The sequence below is a fragment of the Gadus macrocephalus genome, chromosome 18 (assembly GCF_031168955.1).
Source record: "Gadus macrocephalus chromosome 18, ASM3116895v1".
Classification (NCBI taxonomy): domain Eukaryota; kingdom Metazoa; phylum Chordata; class Actinopteri; order Gadiformes; family Gadidae; genus Gadus; species Gadus macrocephalus.
In genome coordinates, this window is record NC_082399.1 from 9,349,968 (window position 1) to 9,375,208 (window position 25,241).

The 25,241-nt window shown below is 43.5% G+C and overlaps 1 protein-coding gene across 2 annotated transcripts in view; it reads left to right on the top strand.

Annotated features, from left to right (window-relative positions):
• The window catches only part of prkg1b (protein kinase cGMP-dependent 1b), a 56,499-nt gene that overhangs the window by 17,839 nt on the left and 13,419 nt on the right, over nt 1-25,241 (top strand). For both annotated transcript variants that reach the window (XM_060037160.1, XM_060037159.1), the window contains exon 2: nt 5,206-5,372. In XM_060037160.1, coding sequence (XP_059893143.1) covers nt 5,206-5,372 — 167 coding nt within the window. The remainder of the gene's footprint in view (nt 1-5,205; nt 5,373-25,241) is intronic.

Below are 25,241 nucleotides of genomic sequence, written 5' to 3' on the forward strand. Positions count from 1 at the left end.
CTCCCCCAGAAAATTTTAAGCGTCAAACACTTAATTTCCTGCATTTTGGTGCAGAATGCAGGATCTATCTGCATTCTATCTGTGCCTTTTTTATAGTGGAAATATTATTTTTTTCAAAAGAAAAAAATATTGTCTTTTCCTTTTTTTCAAGGAAAAGACAACATTCAGGTTCCTAAAGAAATAACTATTATGGAATATAATGCAGTAAGGCTCTCAGGAATCCTGGATTTTTCAAAAACTTTCTGCAAATTGAAAACATATCACATGTTTTTTTTTTTTTTTTTTTGAATCATGACTCAGCGCCAGTGTTAACTATTTATGACACTTAACATTGGTAATGAAATGACAGACACCATTGGAATTGAAAAGGGTGGGCAGCTAGCTAGTTAGATAAATTGTAACTTAAGGCAAAAGTTGGAAAGAAATCATGTTAGCATTCATCCTTAGACACTTGACACAATCAGTCATCAATATTGGCATGCTATTTAGCCTCATTGGCCTATTTACAGCCCACAGAAAACTGACATATTTTCTTCAATGCAAGTTCATCAATTCATGGCTTAAAATCTTGAGCAGTAGAACAAAAATTCCTAGCAGTAAGCTACGCAAGAGTCCTAACAATTGGGAGCATGTGCGACGTGCGGATATGGCACAGGCTCTGCATGACGCAAAATAAATAAAAATAAATAAATAAATTATAATTTTTCTTTTTTTTCTTTTTTTAACAAAAAAGATTCAGGGCTAATCAAATTAGATCCGGGGCTTTAGCCCCGAATAAAACAGCCTAGTGACGCCACTGGTCGTTGGTAACTAAACAAAGAGATCGCATTTTGTGATGCGAAAATTTTTTTAACTAACAAACGGGTGTATGCGTTCACTGAACAAAGATTATGGAAATAAAAGACCACTTTTCCATCAGAAAAATCATCAGAACCGTTATTATGAAGGTATTATTGTAGCAAAAGTCTTTAGCACCTGTAACTGCAGAATTTGAATGCGTACACTAAAGTCACAGTAAATTTGAAGTCGTATATATTTATTTTGCATGTGTACTCTAAAGTCACAAATGTGTAACAGTACATTTGTAGTCGTAAAAAAAATATAAATATTTTTTATACCATTGTAAACACAAAATAGGGTCTACGAGTACGCTAATCTGTGTTACAGGTGCACAAATCCTTTTGCTACAATTATTGCAGCGCAGTTGGTGCAAAACACATTCGCACACCCGTGTTTCATAATCTGAGAACATGCCCAAAAGGTGTGCATTCGTAAACCCAAATTTGAACAAATGCATCAGAAGTTGCACATCTGTGAACGCTATGTTAATTCAGCATTTTAATGAGCGAGCACAAAACCATTTTACAACTGCTCGAATCTGCTCCTGCAAGTCTCAGCTGTGGGTTTTTTTGCAGGTTGTTTTGCAACACCCCTAGGTGGTAAATGTGTAGCAAAAGTATTCGTATCCGTAGATGACAGAGCGTCCGTGAGCGGGACAAAATAGTCCCGCCCATAATTTCCTAATCCAATGAAAATCGCCGGCAGGGATGCATTTCTCAAATTACAGTGACGGCTGGTGGTGATTTTGGGTGGGTGGGCTAAAGAATGCATTACATTTATCAATACTTCACAAGGTGACGCCATGAGGTCACCTTTATATCTCTGTTCATAACTTTCATATAATGTGAATGATTTTTAAACAAGATTAAGGTGTAGAGAAAGGCATTTCTTTATTTGAAGCACAATTATAAATAAAAAGAAAAATAAGGTGTTTAAAGTGCTTCACTGAGCTGAAATTGAACATTTCGAACTAAACCATTAAGCAAAATAAAACTTTTTTTGTGCTTAAAGTATTACACAATTAAAATGTTGACTGGTCTCCCTTTGCGCAAAATGCGGCTGTAGACGATCACACACTCTTTGGTAGAGACGTCTGTGTCGCCGTCAATCATGAAGGACATGTAGGCCTATGTGGCGTTTCCGACGTCCGCAGCTGTCTTTTGCTTTAAGGTGTCGCCCATTAGGCCTACTGCAATGAATTGTGCACATGCCATCTCATTGCTATAGGCCTACGTCGGGTTGATGTTTAATCCATTTCTCTTCATGAGAATAATTTCGGATTTAAATTGAGAATGGCAACTCCTCTTTGGCAATGTTGTATGCAACATTAAATGAGATCATTTCCGATTCCTTAGAGAACCTTATTGTTACTGCCTGTCGCTGAAATGCAGCTTGGAGAGGGGCCACTATCTCTACACACTTGTCACGTCATGTTGGGTTATTTAGACAGCTTTTTAAATGTTTCGATACGAAACGTAGTTGACCCGCTTACAAATGCACTATTACCGGCCATATTCTGACCGCACTCCTGACAGTAAATCTGTACATCGTTTGGTTGATGTGTCCCCAATCTTTTCACTTCCAATTTTTCCTCCAAAGACATTAAAGAAAACCGATTAGAAAGTAAATAATCCACTTCATTCATTTTCATGCTAACGCCCGCCATACTGCACTTGCGCTACTGTGCTGTGATTAGTCGAAGGACACTGTACTGTAGCTACTGTGCTAGGTCAGCCTTTGGGCTAAACTAATTTAGCCCAAATGGGAAGCATATGAAGGGGGCGTGTCAGGGCACCTGTCAATCAAACGTCAATGGAAGCTTACGCTACTGCGCTTGGCCTGAATACATTTAGCCCATTCACAGGAAAAAAAACGAAGATATATATATCCTGGGTTTTTCTGTCACTTTTTGGTGCTGTTGCTCCTTTAGGTTCTACCAAAATTTAAAACAATATGTTCTAAGAATTTAATAATATATTTTCACTGTAAGAGGGCTTAGCCCTGTTAGCCCATTTATACCAGCCGTCCCTGACTGGGACCCATCGCGTGCCAGCCATGGAGCTATAAAGATCGCAGCATTCTTAGCGCGGTACGTTTCTTTCTGGAGAAGTGAAGAGGGCGTCTTACTGAACGGAGGTGGGTATCCTACATTATGTAAAATGAAATGACTTAGTTCAAGGGAATTCTCCCCAAAGTATTGCATCAATTTCTGAATTTATGTTATGGCGACCATTAAAATACATTCAAGGACATTTGCGGCATGTTAATGAAATACTTTGGGGGGAATTCACTTGAACTAAGTCATTTCATTTAACATAATGTAGGATACCCATCTCCGTTCAGTAGGACGCCCTCTTCACTTCTCCAGAAATAAACGTATCCCGTGCTGAGTATGCTGCGATCTTTATAGCTCCATGGCTGGCACGGGGTGGGTCCCAGACAGTGTAATTTGAGAAATGCATCCCTGCCGGCGATTTTCATTGGATTAGGAAATTATGGGCGGGACTATTTTGTCCCGCTCACGGACGCTCTGTCATCTACGGATACGAATACTTTTGCTACACATTTACCACCTAGGGGTGTTGCAAAACAACCTGCAAAAAAACCCACAGCTGAGACTTGCAGGAGCAGATTCGAGCAGTTGTAAAATGGTTTTGTGCTCGCTCATTAAAATGCTGAATTAACATAGCGTTCACAGATGTGCAACTTCTGATGCATTTGTTCAAATTTGGGTTTACGAATGCACACCTTTTGGGCATGTTCTCAGATTATGAAACACGGGTGTGCGAATGTGTTTTGCACCAACTGCGCTGCAATAATTGTAGCAAAAGGATTTGTGCACCTGTAACACAGATTAGCGTACTCGTAGACCCTATTTTGTGTTTACAATGGTATAAAAAATATTTATATTTTTTTTACGACTACAAATGTACTGTTACACATTTGTGACTTTAGAGTACACATGCAAAATAAATATATACGACTTCAAATTTACTGTGACTTTAGTGTACGCATTCAAATTCTGCAGTTACAGGTGCTAAAGACTTTTGCTACAATAATACCTTCATACGTTATTACCAACCCATAGACACTAAAAGCCAAAACCTTTCTCACATGCACACCCATCGCGAGTGACGACTACGCGCACACATGCACACCCATAGCGAGTGACGTAGGACGTAAAGTCCCGCCCAGGTCGAAGTGGCGTCGCGTAAAGTCCCGCCCAGGTCGAAGTGGCGTCGTTTTAGAGAGTCCCCGGGGAACATAGGGATGACCGGATGACCCCCTTGCTTGCTAGCTAAAATGTTTCCGTACCTGCGTCAACGTCTTAGCCCTGGGTGGAGCCAGAAAGCATTGCAGGACACTTCGTAGCTTAGGGATGAATGCGCTTCAGTTTTTGCTCACTATTGCATAACTCATGTCTCACTCAATCACTCAGGTAAGTCAGGGAATGAAATGAAAACTGGGCGAAACCACACCCTTACCCTGCATCACACAACACCGAAATGCGGAAGAAATGATTAACGTTGTGACTATTAGACCTCAAATAAATCCATAAAAGAAGATATAAGAGTTAGTAAAGCGTAGTATAAGCCTTGAATCCAATACAGTGGGTTCTGTTAACTTGAGCAGTAGAATACTGGAATAAAATGTTTCTATTCCAGCGAGGCAGCAACAGGTTCTCAGCCACAGGGTGCAGGGTATACAGATTTAGTCTGTATACCCCATAACACAGACAATACATTCATTTTATTTTCTCTCTACCCTCTCTCCAGTTTTATTATGCTTCGCCCCTCTGTGCCTCCATCGCTCTCCCTCCCACTCCTTCTGCTCTTTTCGCTTTGTCCCACTCTCTTTCTCTCTCTCCATCTCGTTCTCTCTTATTCTTTCTCTCTACATTCAGCCCCCCCCCCCCCTCTCTTTCTCTCGCATTTTTTTTCTCTCACTCTCCCGCTGTCTCTCATTATCTCCCTTTTCCTTCTAGTATTCTATGTTCCTGTACGTGTGTGTGTGTGTGTGTGTGTGTGTGTGTCGTGACGTGACCCTATGGACAGCGATAGCTTGGGGAGCTTCTGTGATCCAGTGTAACTGCTTTTTAATTGTAAACCATTACACAATCTTGTCTTCCAACAACTGAATTTTACATGATGCTATTTAGTAATTTCGTCTTTGGTCTTTGTTGTCTCTTTTCCTTTTCCTCTACTTTAATGTTCTCATTCTTTATAACAAGTATTGCCTCTTCATGTGCATTATTTATATGTTATTTAGTCTGTCGTTCCCTTTAGCCTGCAGTTCCCTTTACACTCACGATTGAAGCCGCTAACGTCTCGTCTGAACGTGTGTCCCCCTGCCCCCCCTCTGCAGGTCGAAGGAGCTCATCAAGGAGGCCATCCTGGACAATGACTTCATGAAGAACCTGGAGCTGTCCCAGATCCAGGAGATCGTGGACTGCATGTACCCCGTGGAGTACGAGACGGACTCCTGCATCATCAAGGAGGGAGACGTGGGCTCCTTGGTCTATGTTATGGAAGGTATGAACACACACACACACACATGTGCGAACACATGCACACACATATCCTCTCTCTCTCTCTCTCTCTCTCTCTCTCTCTCTCTCTCTCTCTCTCTCTCTCTCTCTCTCTCTCTCTCTCTCTCTCTCTCTCTCTCTCTCTCTCTCGTTCTGAAGCTAAACTGTTGACCTCATGAATATAAAACACGGCGTCCAACATCTGATTGAACTCCTTTGGTTATTCATTGTTGTTCAGGATCCCGACAGTGTTCAATAAATCAAAAGCTCTGACGAAAAGAGGAAAACAATCCAGTACCTGTGGCAGGTCACAGGTCGGTAATAGGCCTGCCCAATCTCAGAACTGTCTGTCTACCTACCTGCCCGGCTACCTGTGCGCACTCTGACCGTGCACTCATGCGCATGAACAGAGTCTTCCACAAGGTTAGGCAGACCTGATGCCAAAGGTAGCAGTCTAGTCACATTGTTTGGGGGAGATGCTTTGGAGGAATGCCTGAAGGGGGCAATGGGAATGTTCTGGTTGGATACTTGGATCTAGATTATTACGGCTGGTTTAACCGAAGATGATGAATAAGCATTAGAGTAACGGTTCTGTTTTTTCTGTTTGACGTTCATCACTCATGTACATCCATCCGTCACCACCCCCTAGTTGGTCATTTAGTCGTTGGTGTTATCATTGTGACAGTTATTCAAAACAAGTTTAGTTCAAGAGCGACAGGATAGTGTAGTGTGTCGTGGTGTTTGCCTCCCAGACATATGTACCGTTTTTTTTACCCAGTGTTTGCAGACGACCCGTAGGGACCATTGATCTAGAGACCTACCTGCTTCTGAGTGACATGCATTTGAAATCAACGGTCTCTTTGGATTATAGTGTCTGTTGCCAAACACACACACACACACACACACACACACACACACACACACACACACACATCCCCAGCCCCAGCCCCTCCTCTCTCCATGGTGGAGCGGAGCTCGTTCCTTTTATGCGAGGGTTCTATTTATTCCAGCCCCGAATGGCAGTGTGAGGCGTTTTTTGTTTTGTGAGCTAATAATTTTCAACAGCCTGGATGAGTGAGTCAAGGTGGGATTTAATATGCCTCTGCTGTAAAAGGAAAGTTCAGCTTATGTGTGATTAGACCTTTACTGTATGGTCTCTGTGTGTTATAGTGTTTCGACAGACACACAGGGCGTTCTTGGTAGTCGTATGTAGACCAGTCGGCTGGCCTGCTTTACATATACCGTACATAAAGGTTACCTTTAGAAAACAAATCCACACTGACTGCAGGTTGCTTGCTATGATAAGCTGTGGTGTGCGCTCATCGGGTTAATGTGTGGAGCTGGTTGTGACGTTTGGTTAGGATTAATGTCAAAAGTCCTATTGCTTGATATTCTCTGTGCATATTCACCAGTGTTAACTAAAGTTTGTACTTTAGTAGTTCTTGTTATCATTGTGAATTTTTTTTGTTGATAATTCATAGATTAGGGTTAGGGTTATTTATTTTTTGGAATTATTTTCCGTGTCTGCCCAGTGAACTTTTTTTTCTATTCGACCTTCAAAGAAAAAAACGAAAGTATGTTTCAGTTCAAGGATGTCAGTTGTTTGACTCCCAGGTAAAACGAACTGCCCTGCATCTGAATTCACTCAGAGTTGCTTTGCATAAAAGCAGCATCCAATTAAATAATAGTAGTTGTTCTGCAATGTTGAATGCAGTGGTCTGAACGCCTGACCTTTCCATGGTCATTCTATGAGTGCTCTCTGTGCCATTGGCTGTAAGTAAAACACCGAGGTCATCATCAAAGCCCTGACCACATTGTGTAAAATGTTCACACATACTATGGCCTTGTTGAACGCTACCCTAATAACGAATGGTTCTGGAACATTCTGTAGCCTCTCTAGTTTGTCCGGCCTTTCTGTTTCTCCATGGTGACTCTGCTGTTCTGCGTGTTCTCTTCTTATGCTTTTAAACTCTCTTTTGTGATTACCCATTTGTTATTCGATTTAATTTCGACTAACTTGTAAATACATTTTCTTCATTTTCTCTACTCCGTCTACGAATTTATTTTATTTGGCTGCCATGTTCAGTTAAGCTTTCTGATTGCCCTATGTTTGTTCTTCGGTATATTTTTTACTGGTTTCACTTTCACAAAGTTATCTCCCCTGCCAAAATATCTGCTGAGACACTGACACTGCAGTGACAACACAACGTCGCAACGTTGAATAATGGAATAGGGCTTGGGACTGTAGCGGCAGTAATAACTTAATTCTTCCGAATTTAACAACAACAATCCTGTGATGAATCTTATCAGTCCTATTTTTTGCTGCATTGAAATTAAAACCACCTTTGACAGGTGGTTGCCCCGAAAACAAGGTTTGAAAGCAACTGCTGTCGGTTGGTGGAGACGCACCAAGTGTGCGGCTCTCTTATGCCCTATATGCCCACATCTATATATTAGATGTGACTGTCACATCACTGGGAACATGATCTATTATAAGTATTCCCTGCCAGTCCAACCTCCCCGTTCACACCTGCACACCAAGCAGAAATAACCGGGAAGTCACTGTCTGAGGAGCCCATATAAGGGCATTTTAACGAGACGGAACGACATCATCTTTCCGATGTTGAAGAGGCTGGACCATAACCACGCCAGGGTTGGACTACTGCGGCTTATAAAGACGACCTTGTGTGTTGTTTTTCTTGTGCTATCGCTGGTGGTCAAAGGTTGTAGCTTCAGGTTTTACAATAGAGCAAAGTAGATCTTAAGTCTACTTCAATCTCCAATCGTATGTGAGCAACACCCATAGACATCAGATTGTTTCCGAAACCAGAAAAGTTCAACAAGATTAAGAAGAAAACGATGAGGCGTTGTCGGGTCTTGTGGACACACCAGCTGCCGGCAGAAGGATTTGAAGGAGTTACATTACATTACCTATCATTTGTAAACGCTTTTGTCCGCAGCGAATTACAGTAAGTGCATTCAGCAATGAGGATATTACCGAAAAATTGCAAGAATCCTATTAAAACATACAATTTTGTAAAATAAGAAAAGCCACTGCTTTTAAGTGCTCGGGCAGAAACAATTTAGTACTTCAAGGGTATTTGAAGTGCTGCTGCAGCTATTAACATAATTGACAAAGAACAAACCTAACTTGCAAACACACAGTGGATGATGTGCAGATGCAGACGCTTACATACCAATTAGTGGTTGTTAGGTCCCAGATTGGTGTTTCCAGGAAGACCCCCCCCATCCCAACCACAGAATCCACAGAACCACCCAGCCAGACGCTGCAGAACGAAAACAACCGCAACCGCTATGTCAAGCTAGTGAGAGAACTGAGATCACACAAGGAACTGCTGGCTGTTATTATATCTAAGTCAATATATTTATTACTCTTCATTATATGAGGAATGCCTGTTATGCAAAATATAATCGATGGTAATTCAGTGTAATACATTCTATCCTTAATGCCTGCAGTTTATGCAATGCTTCACGTAGGCCTACATTATTTTTGAGTGATACAAAATATGATTTAATACATGTTGTTGTTTTATTTTCCCCTGTAACATGTGGTGTTTATAACTGTCTGTTAATAAGCGTAACTGTAACTGTCTGTAAATAGAGAGGGTATAATTATAATTTCCTTTCATGATGGATCTCTATAGTGATGTGTACTTCTTGCATTGACCTTGATTCGAGATGTACAAATAGCCTCTCTATGCATTCTCTCGCTCTCTCTCGCTCTCTCATGGATCTTATGTAACACCTTAGCTGTGATTCTCACGGTACTTCCCACCCTGTTCTCTGTGTACATTAGAGAAAATGATCATCTTTATACGTACGCATGCACACATGCTCATGGATATACACACGCACACACACCGCACACCCACACACAAACACAAACATATAATCCCAGGATAGATCCATAAAAAGACTCATAACTGATACACAATAATTACGCTAGACTGATATCTGGATTACCATTTCTAATAATTGTTTTGTCCTTGAGTCTTGGATAGTTCAATTAGTGTAGTCTAGTTTAGTGGGTGTGCTGTGATGACAGTGGTTCAACCTTTCTAGAACCAGGACCAACTTTTACAGTTGCCAGTCTACCGGTCCAAATAGGGAGCCGTAAAACGAAAAGGCTAACTTCGTTGCCAGATTGACAACTTCATTGCCAACCTTTCCCTCTGTTCTGCTCGCTTTCAGCTTTCATTCACCGTCACTCTCACCTGCTCGCTAACTCTCACTGATTCAAACACACCCGCGCTGCGCACACACATCTCGCACTGTCCGATTCCCCTCCGTATGTTCTTATTTTTCTGTCACATCTCTCGACACGTTATTTGAGAAAAAATCTTTAAAAAAAATATTTTTAAGGGAAAGTTCTGTTACCAAACCAAATCCTTAAATTTCTTTGCGGGTCTGAGGAAATCCTGCAGCTTTCATAGTGGTTATGGGAGGTGTACCTGCGTCTCACAGTAGATTACAAAACTGGATGGTGCTTCAGAAGTTGCAGCAGGGTCATTTTACCCTGCTGGGTCCTCTTACCCTGCTGCAATCTCACAGCTCACCATCCAATCCCAAAGTATGACGCAGGACGTAGGGAGACATTTTGAAAAAATGCTCATTCTTCTTTGAACCAATCAGGAGGAGACGCAACATTGACGCTGTTCGATAGACGAGTTGGGTGGCCAAACATTTCTCACTTCTCTGCCAGAAGCCCTCCTCCGCCCAATGCAATCGGCATCGCTATTCATCTACACCATCACCTATTTTCTTGCCCCCTTTTTCTGGTGAAAGCCTCCTTGATGAGAACATGCTGATCCCCTTCTCACCATGGAAATGTGAACGTGGCAGCAGATGTGTTCTCGCCAGATGGGACTTTTTTACCGTGGGGTTCTGGTACCCTGAGACGGGAGAGGAAACTCTGGGCTCTCCCGGTGACCAGGAAATATAACTGGTGGGAGAGAGGCGGAAGGGGACACTGGCCCCAAACCCAAATTTCCTGACCGACTATGATTAGTCAAAGTATCCCCCAGCCATTTTACCACTGTGAACAGTAGATCAGATTGAGTTACTGTAATCTAATTCATTTAGGGTCTTGCCTCATGATGACATCGTGAAATTATTTCCTGGCCCAAGCAGCAAGCAAATGATTATGAATATTGAGCTTTTATTTTGAAATGTCATCTAGAATTCGAATTACGTTAGCGAGTGTTTTTTGACATAAAGATAATAATGTGAGACAAATAATGGACCAATTATGTTTTGTTCAAAAAATGTTTTGGTTTGTTAAGGTAACATTTTACATTTTTTGCCTGACAAATATATAATTGGTTTTGTTGGTTAATGTTTAGGTGTATTTATTATGGTTTGCTGTATGATCACACACACAGCAAACATTGCATTAGCTTAATGAGTAATTAACTTCATTTAGAGATAAGATATTTAAGATATTTATAGCTGACATTTTCTGGCAAATGTCAGTAGGAAAGCAAATATCACTGGGGAGTCTTCTAGCCTAACTGCTGTGTTTGGACAGTTTCACACACACACACACACACACACACACACACACACACACACACACACACACACACACACACACACACACACACACACACACACACACACACACACACACACACACACACACACACAGAGGAACGTACAAACAAACACTTGCACTCATGCTTTCAGACACACACACACACACACATAACAAACACACCTATCCCCCTTTCTCTCTATTTTAAAAAAATACAAACATGTACACACACAACAACACGCACACAGACACACACACACACACACACACACACACACACACACACACACACACACACACACACACACACACACACACACACTCTAAGTTATTGGACAATTATTGAGTCATGTGATGTACATCAGAGTGCTGTAAAAAGCCATCTGGGCATCTTGATGTGGTTTTAGGGAAGGAAATGGCCGAGCGAGAGCCCCTGCTCAGGGCTCTTATGGATTGAGTTGTGTTTCACGGGGTACAGCCACTCTCCTGCTGGGAGCCCAGCAAGGCTGCAGGCTATCAGAAGCCAGCCCCTTGCTGTGACTCAAAACCTTGTATCAGCCAAAGGAGAGTACTCTGGACCGGATACTGAACTCTAATGCAGTGCTTCAGTGCATCTGAAGTACAACACTTCGATCGCCCGGTTATTATATTTCAACCCTAGGGCGTTTGTGTTTCTGAAAGTGTGTTTGTGTGTGTGTTTTTCAGAATGTATGTATGTGTGTGTGTCTGTGTATGTATCTGAATTTGTGTGCATGTGTGTTTCTAAACATGTGTGTATACATGTTTGGTGTGTACTTAGCCTTTAAGCCTCTACCTTTACTTTCCATTCTCTCCCCTGTGGTCTTAAAGTTAAAGAGAGAACTGTGCAATGCAATTTTACAGAAATGTATCATCCTAGATTCCATTCCATTATATCACATATACATAAAACATAAATAATGTATACATACATTGTATTTCAGAGTTGTTGGGAACTTAAATTGAATTTGAATGTGCTGTAGGTAAGATTTAAGAATTTAAGAGAGAGAGCAGAAAACAGTCAAAGAGGAGAAAAATCTCTACCATTGAGAAGTGTTACATTGATGTGATCAAACTGTCAAGATGGATTCCCTGAACCAGTCAGGAACATTAACCAGGAGAAGTCTAAATATCAATATGGTCTCATAAAGAGTCAGTCGCAGTTGACCAAAAACAGATACTCTCTCATGATGTGATGGTCTGATCTTTTCAAATTGTCCTGTTTATACACAGTAAACCGTTTAAAAAGCTGTGTTGTTATTGTGGGAGCAGAGTCTGATGTAACCCAGGGCTGTCATCCTCAATGTTTTTACGGCCAGGCAGATTCGTAACGTTGTCTTTTATCTACTTTGAACATAACACGATTCCCCGGCTGCGTTTCCCTGTTGATGGCCGACGGCACCGGGGTGTCTTCTATGGCTCAGTGTAATATAGATCTCATTTTTGCATGCATCTAAATAATACCTGATCATCCTAGATACAGTGCGATGGTTTGAATTACCCTGACGCCTGTGGTCACTCAAAATATTGTTGCAACCATCTTGTTGCCCTGGTAACTATAATAGTTTCTGTTTATAACCTTTGTTCGCAAGAACTGTGGAGAACATGTTTCCTCCATCTGTTTTTATTTGAATATACAATGCAAACTATTTAGCTATATTGGATAACAAAAAAAAAACTAACGACTCAGCAGTGACCCATGTGATTATTAAGTAGCATGGAGGATTTACCTGAGCCATAATGCTCTAGTATTCCTACTGATAGACTGCACATGTCTGGGATCTAACCCAGAACCCTTCCATCCGGGAGTCAAACAACCAGACTTTCCCCATTTATGGACTGATAGCCAAAATACACACGTAATGATAAGTCATCTAGACAGGCCAAACTGTCCAGGAGGCAGCCCCAGCTACAGACAGACAGTCTGGTAATAGCCAGACTTACCCTTACAATAGTTAGAGTTACAAGGTGCCTTAACATCTCATAACAAGGAGAGGTCATAAAGACAAGATAAAGACCCAGATTGTCTATATAGACACTGTGTGTTTACCTTGGTATCATTGCATGGACATTATGTGCAGTGTGTGTTTGTGGAGAGAGAGAGAGAGAGAGAGAGAGAGAGAGAGAGAGAGAGAGAGAGAGAGAGAGAGAGAGAGAGAGAGAGAGAGAGAGAGAGAGAGAGAGAGAGAGAGAGAGAGAGAGAGAGAGAGAGAGAGAGAGAGAGAGAGAGAGAGAGAGAGAGAGAGAGAGAGAGAGAGAGAGAGAGAGAGAGATGCGTTTTAGATGATAGCAGTGACATTGCCGGGAGAGGCATGAAAGAGTTGCGTCCACCTGACGTAAGACGCATCACACATAAGCCAAGCGAACCAATAACAAGACACTGCTGTTTACATATTCAAATCCACGAATGATCCTAACACACCAATGCATCCAACTCCTTTTTTGTGTCCCTTTTAAAGCATCAAATGCGTGTTTCTGATTCAAGTACATCACAGAAAAAACACGAATCGTCTCTCAACCGAGTGGAATGAATACATTATGAGAACATTGGCACCGGACAAAAACAGCAGCTCCTCAACGGCTGTGTTCCTGTCGGACCAGTACCAGACTTTTCCATACATCGGGCCTTGCTCCGTCTGAGTCCTGGTGTCTTTATGGCATTGCAGATGGCCTTACCGCCATCTGCTGGACTGTCCCTCGGCCCATCGATTCGGGCATTGCTATGCCGTGTGTGAACGGGCGCACGACAGAAATCTCCCTGAACGTAGGTGCATGTGTGAAGGTCCGGACATGGTGCAGAGTTGTCCTTTTAGACAATAATCTGTCGTTTGGTTTAGGCCAAGGTTGGCGCCTGGGTAGAGCCTGCAGACAGCAGGAAATGACGCATAATGTATGCTGCTGAAATCGCACTCCTTTGTTTACAGCACATCCAAGATGGCCGACAAGACGACACACTCATTCGTAATGATGACTGTTATCGCGATGATATCCTCTTCGTCTACGGCTGTTCCTTATAGTTTGGCAGCAGTCATCCGACGCTAGGACCTGCATCGACGCTTGCTGTGCAATTTCCTTCTTCGTCTTCTTTGCAATTACCGCCACTGACATACCAGAGTACGTAAGACAGGATCGAGTCGCTTTGATTCTCCGGATAATGACCTGATCTATCAGACATGGGCCCAATCAAACATCACACAGACGTTCTACGACGGAGCTGGCAGGGAAAAATCTGTTTAATGTCCGGTCCAACTCATTCTGACATCTACCTTCTCGGGTACGGGTCTTCTGGGTAATGTCTAGATAAGTTCAGGGTTGCATTGCATTGTGTGAGGCGATAGGAAGGAACATCACTCTGCCATTGGTTAAAAAAATGACTAAAGCTAAACCTGCATTCCTCATTTCAAACAGAGGAATAAAACTAATTGTGTCCTTCTCTTGTGCTTCTTCTTGTGTATGAAAACAGGTAATGCCTGACACATCCACAGCTTCACTAACTGCCAATTATGTTCAGAATGAGTACAAAAACACTCATGAAAGTGTGGTTTCTTTAAACTCCCTTGTCTCTGATTTCATTTGATTTGTGTTATAACCAATTAAAAAAACTGTCAGTGTCACATGCACTATAATGTGCGGTACTTCATGCCAGCAGCTTAGAGTGGTTGGTGGTTAGTGAGGTCCCCCCTTCACTTTAGGCGTCTTTGAGTGTTATTAATTATTATTATTCTTCATGTTTAACCTCTGTTTTCCTTTTATTCCTAGTCTGTTTTACATAGTTTTGAATGATGACTATATGCTCTGTAAGGTGACCTTGGGTGTCTTGAAAGGCGCCTCTAAATTAAATGTATTATTATTATTATTATTATTAGAGCATAAACTCTTAACAGAAAAAAAACCAACCAGTTGGGACGACTAGAAAGTGGGTGTTGTAGAAAATTGCTGTGAGTGCATAGTCCATGCAAAACCATCTGAAATATATTTGCCCAATTAAGTCCCAATAGACATTAGGCATTACACAAAGGTTGGTGCAAGGTACATTTTAAATGTTATCTGCTAAATGATGATTGGTTAAACAATGAACTATTGAATATTGAAGTTCAATAATTCACATTCAAATGAATATTTTCACCTAACTAGCTCAGTTCCGCAGTCATCGTCCATTATGCCTAACCCATCCAACAAAATATATCAAAGAAGTTCAATACTCCAAGTAAGACAATTCAACGCTGTTTTTCTGGATGCCAATCCCACGAGTCGAGCACTAAACCCTTACCTCATAACCATTTCTAAGTGTCATGGGTAGTAGTAGGTAATCAATTTGCCACCATCTCTAAAGTAGTCCCCGGGGATCCATTCCAGGTCAATAGTTAGGGGCCTTGGTTGAGGGAACAGTTTAACTCTTCTTACATTTAGCCTATCTTTGGTTGTGCAAGGATGAGAAAGATACATATTCTAATGTTGACTAGATTATGCAAGAACAACTCTGTTGATCTTAATACATTTCGATAGTAATCAGATAATATCAAGAGAATTAAATGGATGTGGCTGCCTCATATGAGTGTTTGACATTCTCCATCTATGTAACAATGTGGCCATGATATGGCAAATTGTCTATTTCCTTGTTCACTTTGAGCTTTCATAAATGCATAACAGGTACATTGGCGAATCTGCAGTGTGTGTGTGTGTATGCAATGTGATAACATTTGTAAGAGGGAGTAATCAATATTGCGAGAACGAGAAAATAGAAAGGAAAGTGTGTGTGATATATCAAATGCTCAGATTAATGTGATCTGTGTTTAGACATAAACGTGCTCTTGGAGTTAAATTGAGTGCAGGGCATTAGTGGGGCTGTGATTGTGGTGAGGAAGAGTTGTTTGGACAGAGAGGAAGAGGGTGAACAGCAGGAAGTAAGAAAGAGAGAGGAGAGTTTCATGCTTTTCAATATTGTGTTCCAACAAATTATTCATAATTTCCTGCCTTGTGGGTGTTTGCGTGTGTGTCTATCCGTGCTGCCTGCGTCCGTGCGTGTCCGTGTGTGTGCGTGTATATGTGTGTGGGTAAGGTACAGATGGTGGCTAAATATAACGTCTCTGCAGTCACAGGAAGAGGAAGTGAACCCTAAAAACAGACACTGGTAGTGATTGATGCAACGTGTGTGTGTGTGTGTGTGTGGGGGGTGTGTGTGTGTGTGTGTGTGTGTGTGTGTGGGGGGGGGGTGCATCGTCAGTCGTGTCTTACATAATAAGACAAATCCACTGCATCTGTGCCTTGCTCCTAAAACACAATTAATGAGAATCATGTTCTACTTACACACACACACACACACACACACACACACACACACACACACACACACACACACACACACACACACACACACACACACACACACATAGATCCACATGAAGCCCAAATCACTAGATGTAACACAATCACACACATACACAACTACTCATTGGATATAAGAACACACAAACACACACACACACACATTTCGCAAGGCTGACTCCCCAACGGTTACGGTTGTCATAGCAACCAAATGGGACGTCCGTATTTGGTGTTAAAATGAATTTACATCGCTTATTGCTTTATTTATTTTTCTCCTTTCTCCCTCTCCCTCCCTCTTCGGTGTTTTCATAAATTTTCATATCTGTCACCAATGCTCCGACTGCAGTTCTGCTAATCTGGAGGTAAACATTTTCTCTAGCCGAGTCATTCGTGGGCCTCCTGCGCCCTAAACACATGTCACCATCGACTGTTTCCTCGCCCTGGTTGCTGCTATCACCAACACTGGGGGTGGGGGGACGGTGGTGGTAGGGGTGGTGGAAGGAGTGGTGGTAGGGGTGGTGGTAGGAGTGGTGGTGGTGGTAGTGGTGGTAGGGGTGGTGGAAGGAGTGGTGGTGGTAGTGGTGGTGGTGGGGGTGGTGGTAGGGGTGGTGGTAGGAGTGGTGGTGGTAGTGGTGGTAGGGGTGGTGGAAGGAGTGGTGGTAGGGGTGGTGGTAGGAGTGGTGGTGGTAGGGGTGGTAGGGGTGGTGGAAGGAGTGGTGGTGGTAGTGGTGGTAGGGGTGGTGGTAGGGGTGGTGGTAGTGGTGGTAGGGGTGGTGGTAATGTTGATGGGGGGGTGGTGGTGGTGGTAGTGGTGGTGGTAGTGGTGGTGGTAGTGGTGGTGGTAGTGGTGGTAGGGGTGGTGGTAGGGGTGGTGGTAGTGGTGGTAGGGGTGGTGGTAGTGGTGGTGGTAGGAGTGGTGGTAGTGGTGGTAGGGTGGTGGTAGGGGTGGTGGTAGTGGTGGTAGGGGTGGTGGTAATGTTGATGGGGGGGTGGTGGTAGGGGTGGTGGTGGTAGTGGTGGTAGGGGTGGTGGTAGGGGTGGTGGTAGTGGTGGTAGTGGTGGTAGGGGTGGTGGTAATGTTGATGGGGGGGTGGTGGTAGGGGTGGTGGTGGTAGTGGTGGTAGGAGTGGTGGTAGGGGTGGTGGTAGGGGTGGTGGTAGTGGTGGTAGGGGTGGTGGTAGTGGTGGTGGTAGGGGTGGTGGTAGTGGTGGTAGGGGTGGTGGTGGTAGGGTGGTGGTGGTAGGGTGGTGGTAGGAGTGGTGGTAGGGGTGGTAGGGGTGGTGGTAGGGGTGGTGGTAGGGGTGGTAGGGGTGGTGGTAGTGGTGGTAGGGGTGGTGGTAGTGGTGGTGGTGGTAGTGGTGGTGGTAGTGGTGGTGGTGGTAGGGGTGGTGGTAATGTTGATGGGGGGGTGGTGGTAGTGGTGGTGGTGGTAGTGGTGGTAGGGTGGTGGTGGTGGTGGTAGTGGTGGTAGGGTGGTGGTGGTAGTGGTGGTAGGGTGGTGGTGGTAGTGGTGGTGGTGGTAGGAGTGGTGGTAGGGTGGTGGTAGGAGTGGTGGTAGGGGTGGTAGGGGTGGTGGTAATGTTGATGGGGGGGTGGTAGGGGTGATAGGGTGGGGGTAGGGGTGCTGGGTTGATAGTATATGTGTATCAACCCTGTGTGTGTGTGTGTGTGTGTGTGTGTGTGTGTGTGTGTGTGTGTGTGTGTGTGTGTGTGTGTGTGTGTGTGTGTGTGTGTGTGTGTGTGTGTGTGTGTGTGTGTGTGTGTGTGTGTGTGCGTGCATAAACATTTGTGTCTGTGTGCGTGTGTGTGATCATGTGTGGCACCAGCTGGCATGTCTGAAGCAGTGGTTGGATATCTGCAGTTGAATGTTGTCGTGACTAGCGTGGATCAGATTAAAGTGTTGTGGCTAGGCTATTCGATCCCCAATATATCCACAGCCTATGTATAGAGGCATCCTTGAACTAAGACGTGTACCTTATTGCGCCTTAATTACATAACAATAACAATTAACTCCAAGTTGCTTTGGCTAAACCCCTAATTTGTCATTCTTCACAACATCCCACAGCTCCAGTAATCCAGCTGCATTGCGTGTGTTTTACTGGTGATGAAACCTTCTTTTCAAGCTAATCCGAACCTATACATCCTCCTGTTAAAATATCATTGCCAAAGATGCTCAGGATCTGCCTATACCAGTGATTGCACGTTAGGAGGCCCTGTCCCTGTATCTGAATGCCTTCCCGTCCTGATTGGATGGATCTGTTTCCCACACTAGGGGCCAGATTAGGAGTCCTTAATGAAGCTTGATGAGGTCATGTTTGACTTTGGAGTCACTATTTTGAATTTATTGGAATAATGTTTTATTAAAATACATAATCTGCGGCGGGATGATTGATTGTGAATAAATATAGTTAATTTAATTTATTGTTTCTGTTTATTGATTTAAAATGCATACGTGAATATTTGACGAGAGTGAAGAGTTGTTTTGCATGAAGTTGCACATGTAACAAAATTGATATTGAACATTCGTCTTTCTATAAGCTCAATCTCTACTAAACAACGACAACAAGCATCTCAATTAACTGTTATAGAAGCAGTCCCTTTCACCCCTTTAAGGACATGGTGAAATTGCATATTGGTTTCCCCCGAATGACACATTTGAGCTGCATTATATTACTGTTATTAAAGGGGCTGGAGAGTTCCAAACCCACACTCGGACTTGTTGACACACACGCAAAGGAACCCTTGCTGACATTATAACGTTTCCTGTATTCTAATGAATAATTTAGCAGGTTGTGTGGGGCTTTTGTTCCACCTTCAGCTGCTGTTAGCGAACGACACACCTATTAAACAAGGATTAGCATTCTATTAGCCGCGGATGGGTAACCAGCGATGGCCGCCGCACGTCGATGGAGCACTTGACACGCTGCACGCCGTCTTAATACTTGTTGTTCCTTCCGGACAGCGTAGGCATGCGTGACTACATTATTTCACAAACTCATTCGCATACATACATGCAAATGAACAGACGACACACACACACACACACACACACACACACACACACACACACACACACACACACACACACACACACACACACACACACACACACACACACACACACACACACACACACACACACACACACACACACACACACACACACACACACACACACAGCAGCACCAACCAACGTACACAAACACACACACATGCACACAGTGCAGAAGCACTTAAAAACAGACTCCCATTCCCTCCCTCTCAGAAATACACTTTAATCACACACTTGTACACGAACAACATGCACGTGCATTGTACACAGCAGTGAGTGGCGATATTGGCATTCTCAGAAGCATCGAGATATAAGCACTGCAAGCCTGGACAAAGCTTCACAGTATGAATAAAATTTTCCTATTATAACAAACACGGCCTGTTTCAAATCCTTTCGGTACATGTCATTTACATAGTGACGCAGTGTGTCGTTTAGAGAAATGCCTGCACACACACACACACACACACACACACACACACACACACACACACACACACAAAGGACCACATTCAAGCACACATGCTTGCACACAGATGCGCACGCAGACACACACACAGTCACACACACACAGAATGAAATTTTTCATTTCATGAAGAATTTGCATTTTAACCAGTGTTAGACCTCGTCGGACCGTACCAAGTGGAGCTGAATGGAGAGGGGCTCTGGCAGCTGTCCTGTTTAATTATTCTGAATGTTTGTTGATCAATTATTGAATGCAAATGTGTAATGGAAACACGATGCGCTAGCGTTGTAATGATAGCACCAACAGATGTGTTTAGCTAGGGAGGAATTAAAAAATTCTAATTTGTTATACCTTCAGGCACCACTTAATGATTAGGAGAGGTGAAGTTCAACTTGTATCGAGGGAGAGAGGCTTGGTTAATGTAGCGCGCCGGTTGGCAGGGGGAAATGCCGCTGGTTTGTTTAGCCCAGTGAATGGTTTAAGTGTTTTCCATTAAATCATGCCCGTGGTGGGCTTATTCCTTTAAGATTGTTCCTTGTTTTGTGTCCACGCCACAACTATACTAGCTGCTCGCTACCATCCCACCACCAGGGCCTAACAGCGAACTCTACACCTACTTTCATCCATCCCTCTTTCAGTCAGTCTGTCATCCATCTCGACGCCCATCCATCCTTTCATCCATTCATCCTTTCACTCGTCCATCCATCATCCATATAAACATCCATCCATCCGTCCATCTAAACGTCCATTCAACCTTTCTTCCATTCATCCTTTTATCCGTCCGTCTATCCATCGATCCCTTCATCTATCCACCAATCATCCATCCATCCGTACCTCCGTCTATCCATCCTCGGTCATTCATCCTTCCATTTAAACCTATAGCCACACACACCGTGTCTGCTGCCGTGCGTGATTATTTTGTTTTACCTAATCAGGGAAGCCAGTTGTTTCTCTGAGTCCACACAGGCTCATGCATGCCGAACCCATCTGTTAGTTGATCAGAACCCTGCCCAGTGTGAGACGCAGCGCCACTGAGTGAGGCAGCCGCTCTGGAAGGCGGTGCTTTCGGCAAGAACACAACTAAGAGAATCACATTTCAACGTTCGCAACGTGTAGCGCCACACAGTGTTTCTGATGGGGGATGATTGTCAGGTTTGTGAACACTAGAGTGCGCACAAGCAGATGCACGCACATACGTACACACACAAGCGTGCACACACACACACACACACAACTCAGCTTCTGCTGGTGTGTTTCTTTTGGAGTGTGGGATTATGAAGCCCATGCTGTGTTTGTCACATTTATTATCTCTTCTCTGCTGTTGCTTACTGCATGCCACCATTTGGCCTGCCTCTCTCGTTCCATCTCTCCTTATCTCCCACTGTCTTAGTGTCTCTCTCTCTCCATTTGGCCTGCCTCTCTCGTTCCATCTCTCCTTATCTCCCACTGTCTTAGTGTCTCTCTCTCTCTCCTTCTCTCTCCCTCTCTTGCTCTCTCCCCCTCTCTCACTCACCTCTCTCACCTCATTCCTAGGTGGCTGACGAACGCCCACGCTGCCTTCTTTTACATGGTTTACACGAGCCGCGCGCCCTGCTAAAAGTTTTTTGTTTCGCCCATCACTTCGAGAGAACACATTAATTGTAGACCCCTAAAAGCTTTCACGCTGCTGCCTTTCTGGCTATGCAGATCAATCTTTGTTTATTGGTTTGTTTGTGCTATAAAACAAGACATCCGAACAGGACCGCGCACACAGTTTTTCCAAAACTCGTTTCGTCTGCCAGGGTTACTTCTGATAGAGTGTGAAAAACAGGACGTTTCCAAGGAAAAATATCCATAGCACAGAGTGGTATTTTAAACCTTAGTATTCATGTGTCCATTCTATTTCGAAAGACCACATTTCTTCGTGCATATGCCAAAATATGCTATATATAGTCTATTTTTAAATGAGAATACCCAATGTGCTGCTTCCACTTTACTTGTCTGTTTCGTATTGAATTGAGCCAATGGTTATTTTTGTCTAGAGTGGCGAGGAGAGCAGCCGAAATCGATGAGAACTGTTTTACATTTCAATGCACGGTATGGAACACTGCCTTTCTTGTTAGGATTAAAATCACCAGGGCATACAAGGTAACACACAATGGTTACAAAGGAAAGGTGTCTGGGTTAATGCATTGGGGGCTAGACACAGGGCCCGTCTACTGCCCCTGTGTCTTCCCTGTAGGTTTATCTCTCAGCATTAATCATCTCCCTGTTTGGCTGGTGTCTTCAATCTAATTAATTGGCACTCATCTTGTATACTTTTTGTGCAACTTAACTTTTATATCTGGCAATGGCAGCAGATCTATCATGTAGCCTATTTTTTTATGTATTTTTAATTTTTCATTGTTTGTCTTAATAATTGTACTGGGCTGGGCTTGTTATTGTTTATCTGCTGCAGACACCTGCCCGATCTATGTAAACAAGCCCCTGAGTAAGCCACGTAGAGTGGCAACGCTCTGTGTAGGGGGCCACTGAGTGTTGCTACTGCTATCAGATCAGAAAAGGTAGGTAGCCACATCCTCGCACCACAAATGGGATAAGTTAGAAGCAGCAGTGGCTCTGCTGAATTGATACTATGCAGGTCTGCTGCTGTAGATGTATTTTACGTAACAAAAGTGGTGATATACTTGTGGGAGTTTGGACTTTGGACCTTTCTCAATACCAAGAATGCAAAGAACAGACTTGTGTTCTTGGGGAGAAAGTAGTTGCTAGGCGTACTTGGAACAATTTACTTGCAATGTCCCACAGCACAGAGGCCGCATGCAGTCCTCCAAATTGGAAACCAGGCTTTATCTCCCAAAACAGTTGAAGCTCAGCTGAGTATTCCTCAGCTGTACACTAAAAACGTAGTCTGTTTATAATAAAAAAATATCGATAGTCCCCTTTCGTACTGCTTCTGTTGTTTATTTTATTACATTTGTTCTATAGTTGTAGGCCTGCTTTTCCTGCGCCGTCTGCTCCGTTAGCTGCAGTGCTCTGTGGAGTGCGGGCTCTGTGAACGCTATTGCCCGCCAGGCTAGCTAGCTCGCACCGCAGGTGCTTAAGGAGCTTCTCGATTCCGAAAAAAAATTCACTCACGTTTTCAATTCGCCACCAATTCACAAGAAAACTGCCAATATTCGAAATCGGTACAAAATATTTCCTCGTCTAAAAAATGAACAGAAGTAAATTGAGTGATGAAAAAGCATACGACTATAGTTAAAAAAAAAGTTTTTTGCTGCTTGCAACACCTCACTTGAATGCCAAAATGTACGCTAGTTCCAACCAATGCATCCTGGTTAAAATGTGCGTGTCGAGAACAATTCCGGGAATTTTAACCGTTCTTTACCAACTTGTGTAGTGGGACAGTATTTGGTCTGCAATATATGACATTTCACAAGGACACAATAACACGTACAAACAGGAACGCAGCTCGCAAACCTGTTACAGGTTAAACCTGCTTTCACCACACACACACAAAAACACTCAGGGAGAGATCTCCTGCATGGCAACATGGAGCATGGATCAACACCTTTCAAAACCACCTCCCTGCGCCCTTGTCTTGAGGAGCCCAGTTAAGATCACCTGTTAGTACAATGCAGCTATCCAGCTCAATTCAACACCATGGTTCGGGTATGGTTAAGAAGCTAGCTTCCAGCAGTGGCTAAAGTCACTAGTTATTTTTTTTAATTCAGGTAGTAGGGTCCCCATTAAGCAAAGGTGTAGCAATCAGGCAGCGGACCACTCCAACAATGCTGTACACAGCTGTGAGTTTAGGATAAACGGAGCACCACCTCTCTCACACCCTCATATCGTATGTACGTTGTCCTTGGAGAAGCTCCAAGAGTTGGAGGAGGGAAGATAAAGTTCAAAACGTTGCAGATGACCTCGCTGACAGCTTTCTCTAGCGTCTCTCGGGGGGGGGGGATGCCAGAATAACCGTATGGGGTCAACAATTGCGAGCGAGTCCCTATAGGCAGAAAAGGTGGAAAGCAATAGGGCTTTGTAGTGTTCTTTTTTTTTAATGAGCCTTGTGAGCAGGAAAGATGTCCAGACATAAGGTTTGATGAAGAGGTCTTCAGCTGTGCTTTGAACATTAATCAGTGTGTGCCCTTAAATCCTCTCTGAAATGGTACGATCCAGTGGTGAGTGGGATTATTATGCTCATCGCCGGCATATAAATCAGCCTGGCAATCAAGCTGAAAGCAGGCTGCTAGCAGGCTGTAAGGGTGGGGGTCCAGATGATCTCCATGCAAATTAAATTTATACTCCGGAGAAATGGTGGGAGAGGAGCAGGGAAGAATGACGATATGGGAGACGGTAGATTGTAAGAATGGATGTGTAACTCTTGTTTATTTATTACAGGATTTGGATCCCTTTAGCGTGATAAAAGAGGTTAAATATATCTTTGGACAGTAACCACTCACAACCGATATATGTCCTAAAGTATAATCAAGACATTATAAGGAACAATCAAGTAATCCCATCAAAGTAATTGAAAGCATCCGCTGTTTCTCGAGATTCAGGCACACCAGGTACTGGCTGTCCACAGTGGAAGTGTTTTCCTTCGGTTGTTTCTGTTTGGGATAAATGATTTCAACAGGGTGTGTGAGAGCTGCTGAGTTTATGAATGAACGTTTGATTTGCTGTGATTGTAAAGTGCACAATTCATCCTGAAAGGGTGTTATTAGAACAACAGTGATTCATACCAAACCCTCATTACAGATAAAAGTCATTACTACCTGCCTCTGTTTGTGTGTGTGTGTGTGTGTGTGTGCGTGTGTGTGTGTGTGTGTGTGTGTGTGTGTGTGTGTGTGGTTGCATGCATTTGTGTGTGTGTGTGTGTGTGTGTGTGTGGTTGCATGCATTTGTGTGTGTGTGTGTGTGTGTGTGTGGTTGCATGCATTTGTGTGTGTGTGTGTGTGTGTGTGTGTGTGTGTGTGTGTGTGTGTGTGTGTGTGTGTGTGTGTGTGTGTGTGTGTGTGTGTGTGTGTGTGTGTGTGTGTGTGTGTGTGTGTGTGTGTGTGTGTGCATGTGTGTCTGAGTGTGTGTGAACTCCAGCCAACAACAGCCAGGCAGCAGGGTGTGTAGACAGTGACATAGTTGTCTCAGAATCAGATCCCTGCTGGCTGTGTTGCTATGAGAGAGCAGGATCAACAGGTGTCTGTTCCCATTCAGTTAGAAACCCTGACATCTCATCTGCGCCCTTTTGACTGAAATCAGAGATCACACCATAAATGAGAGTAGTTTCACGCGCGGTGGCACTGTACCTCTGTGACGTCACCACTGCTCTGACGGTCCTGCCTACAGCCTACGACCTTGACCTTTCAGATGATCAAATCTGCTTCTGTTGGTACAGAACCCCAACCACAACAACAACAATATTCCCTCGGAGGTGCTATCGTGTAATCAATTGCCGTAATTGATTAGTGGTGTGGAAATA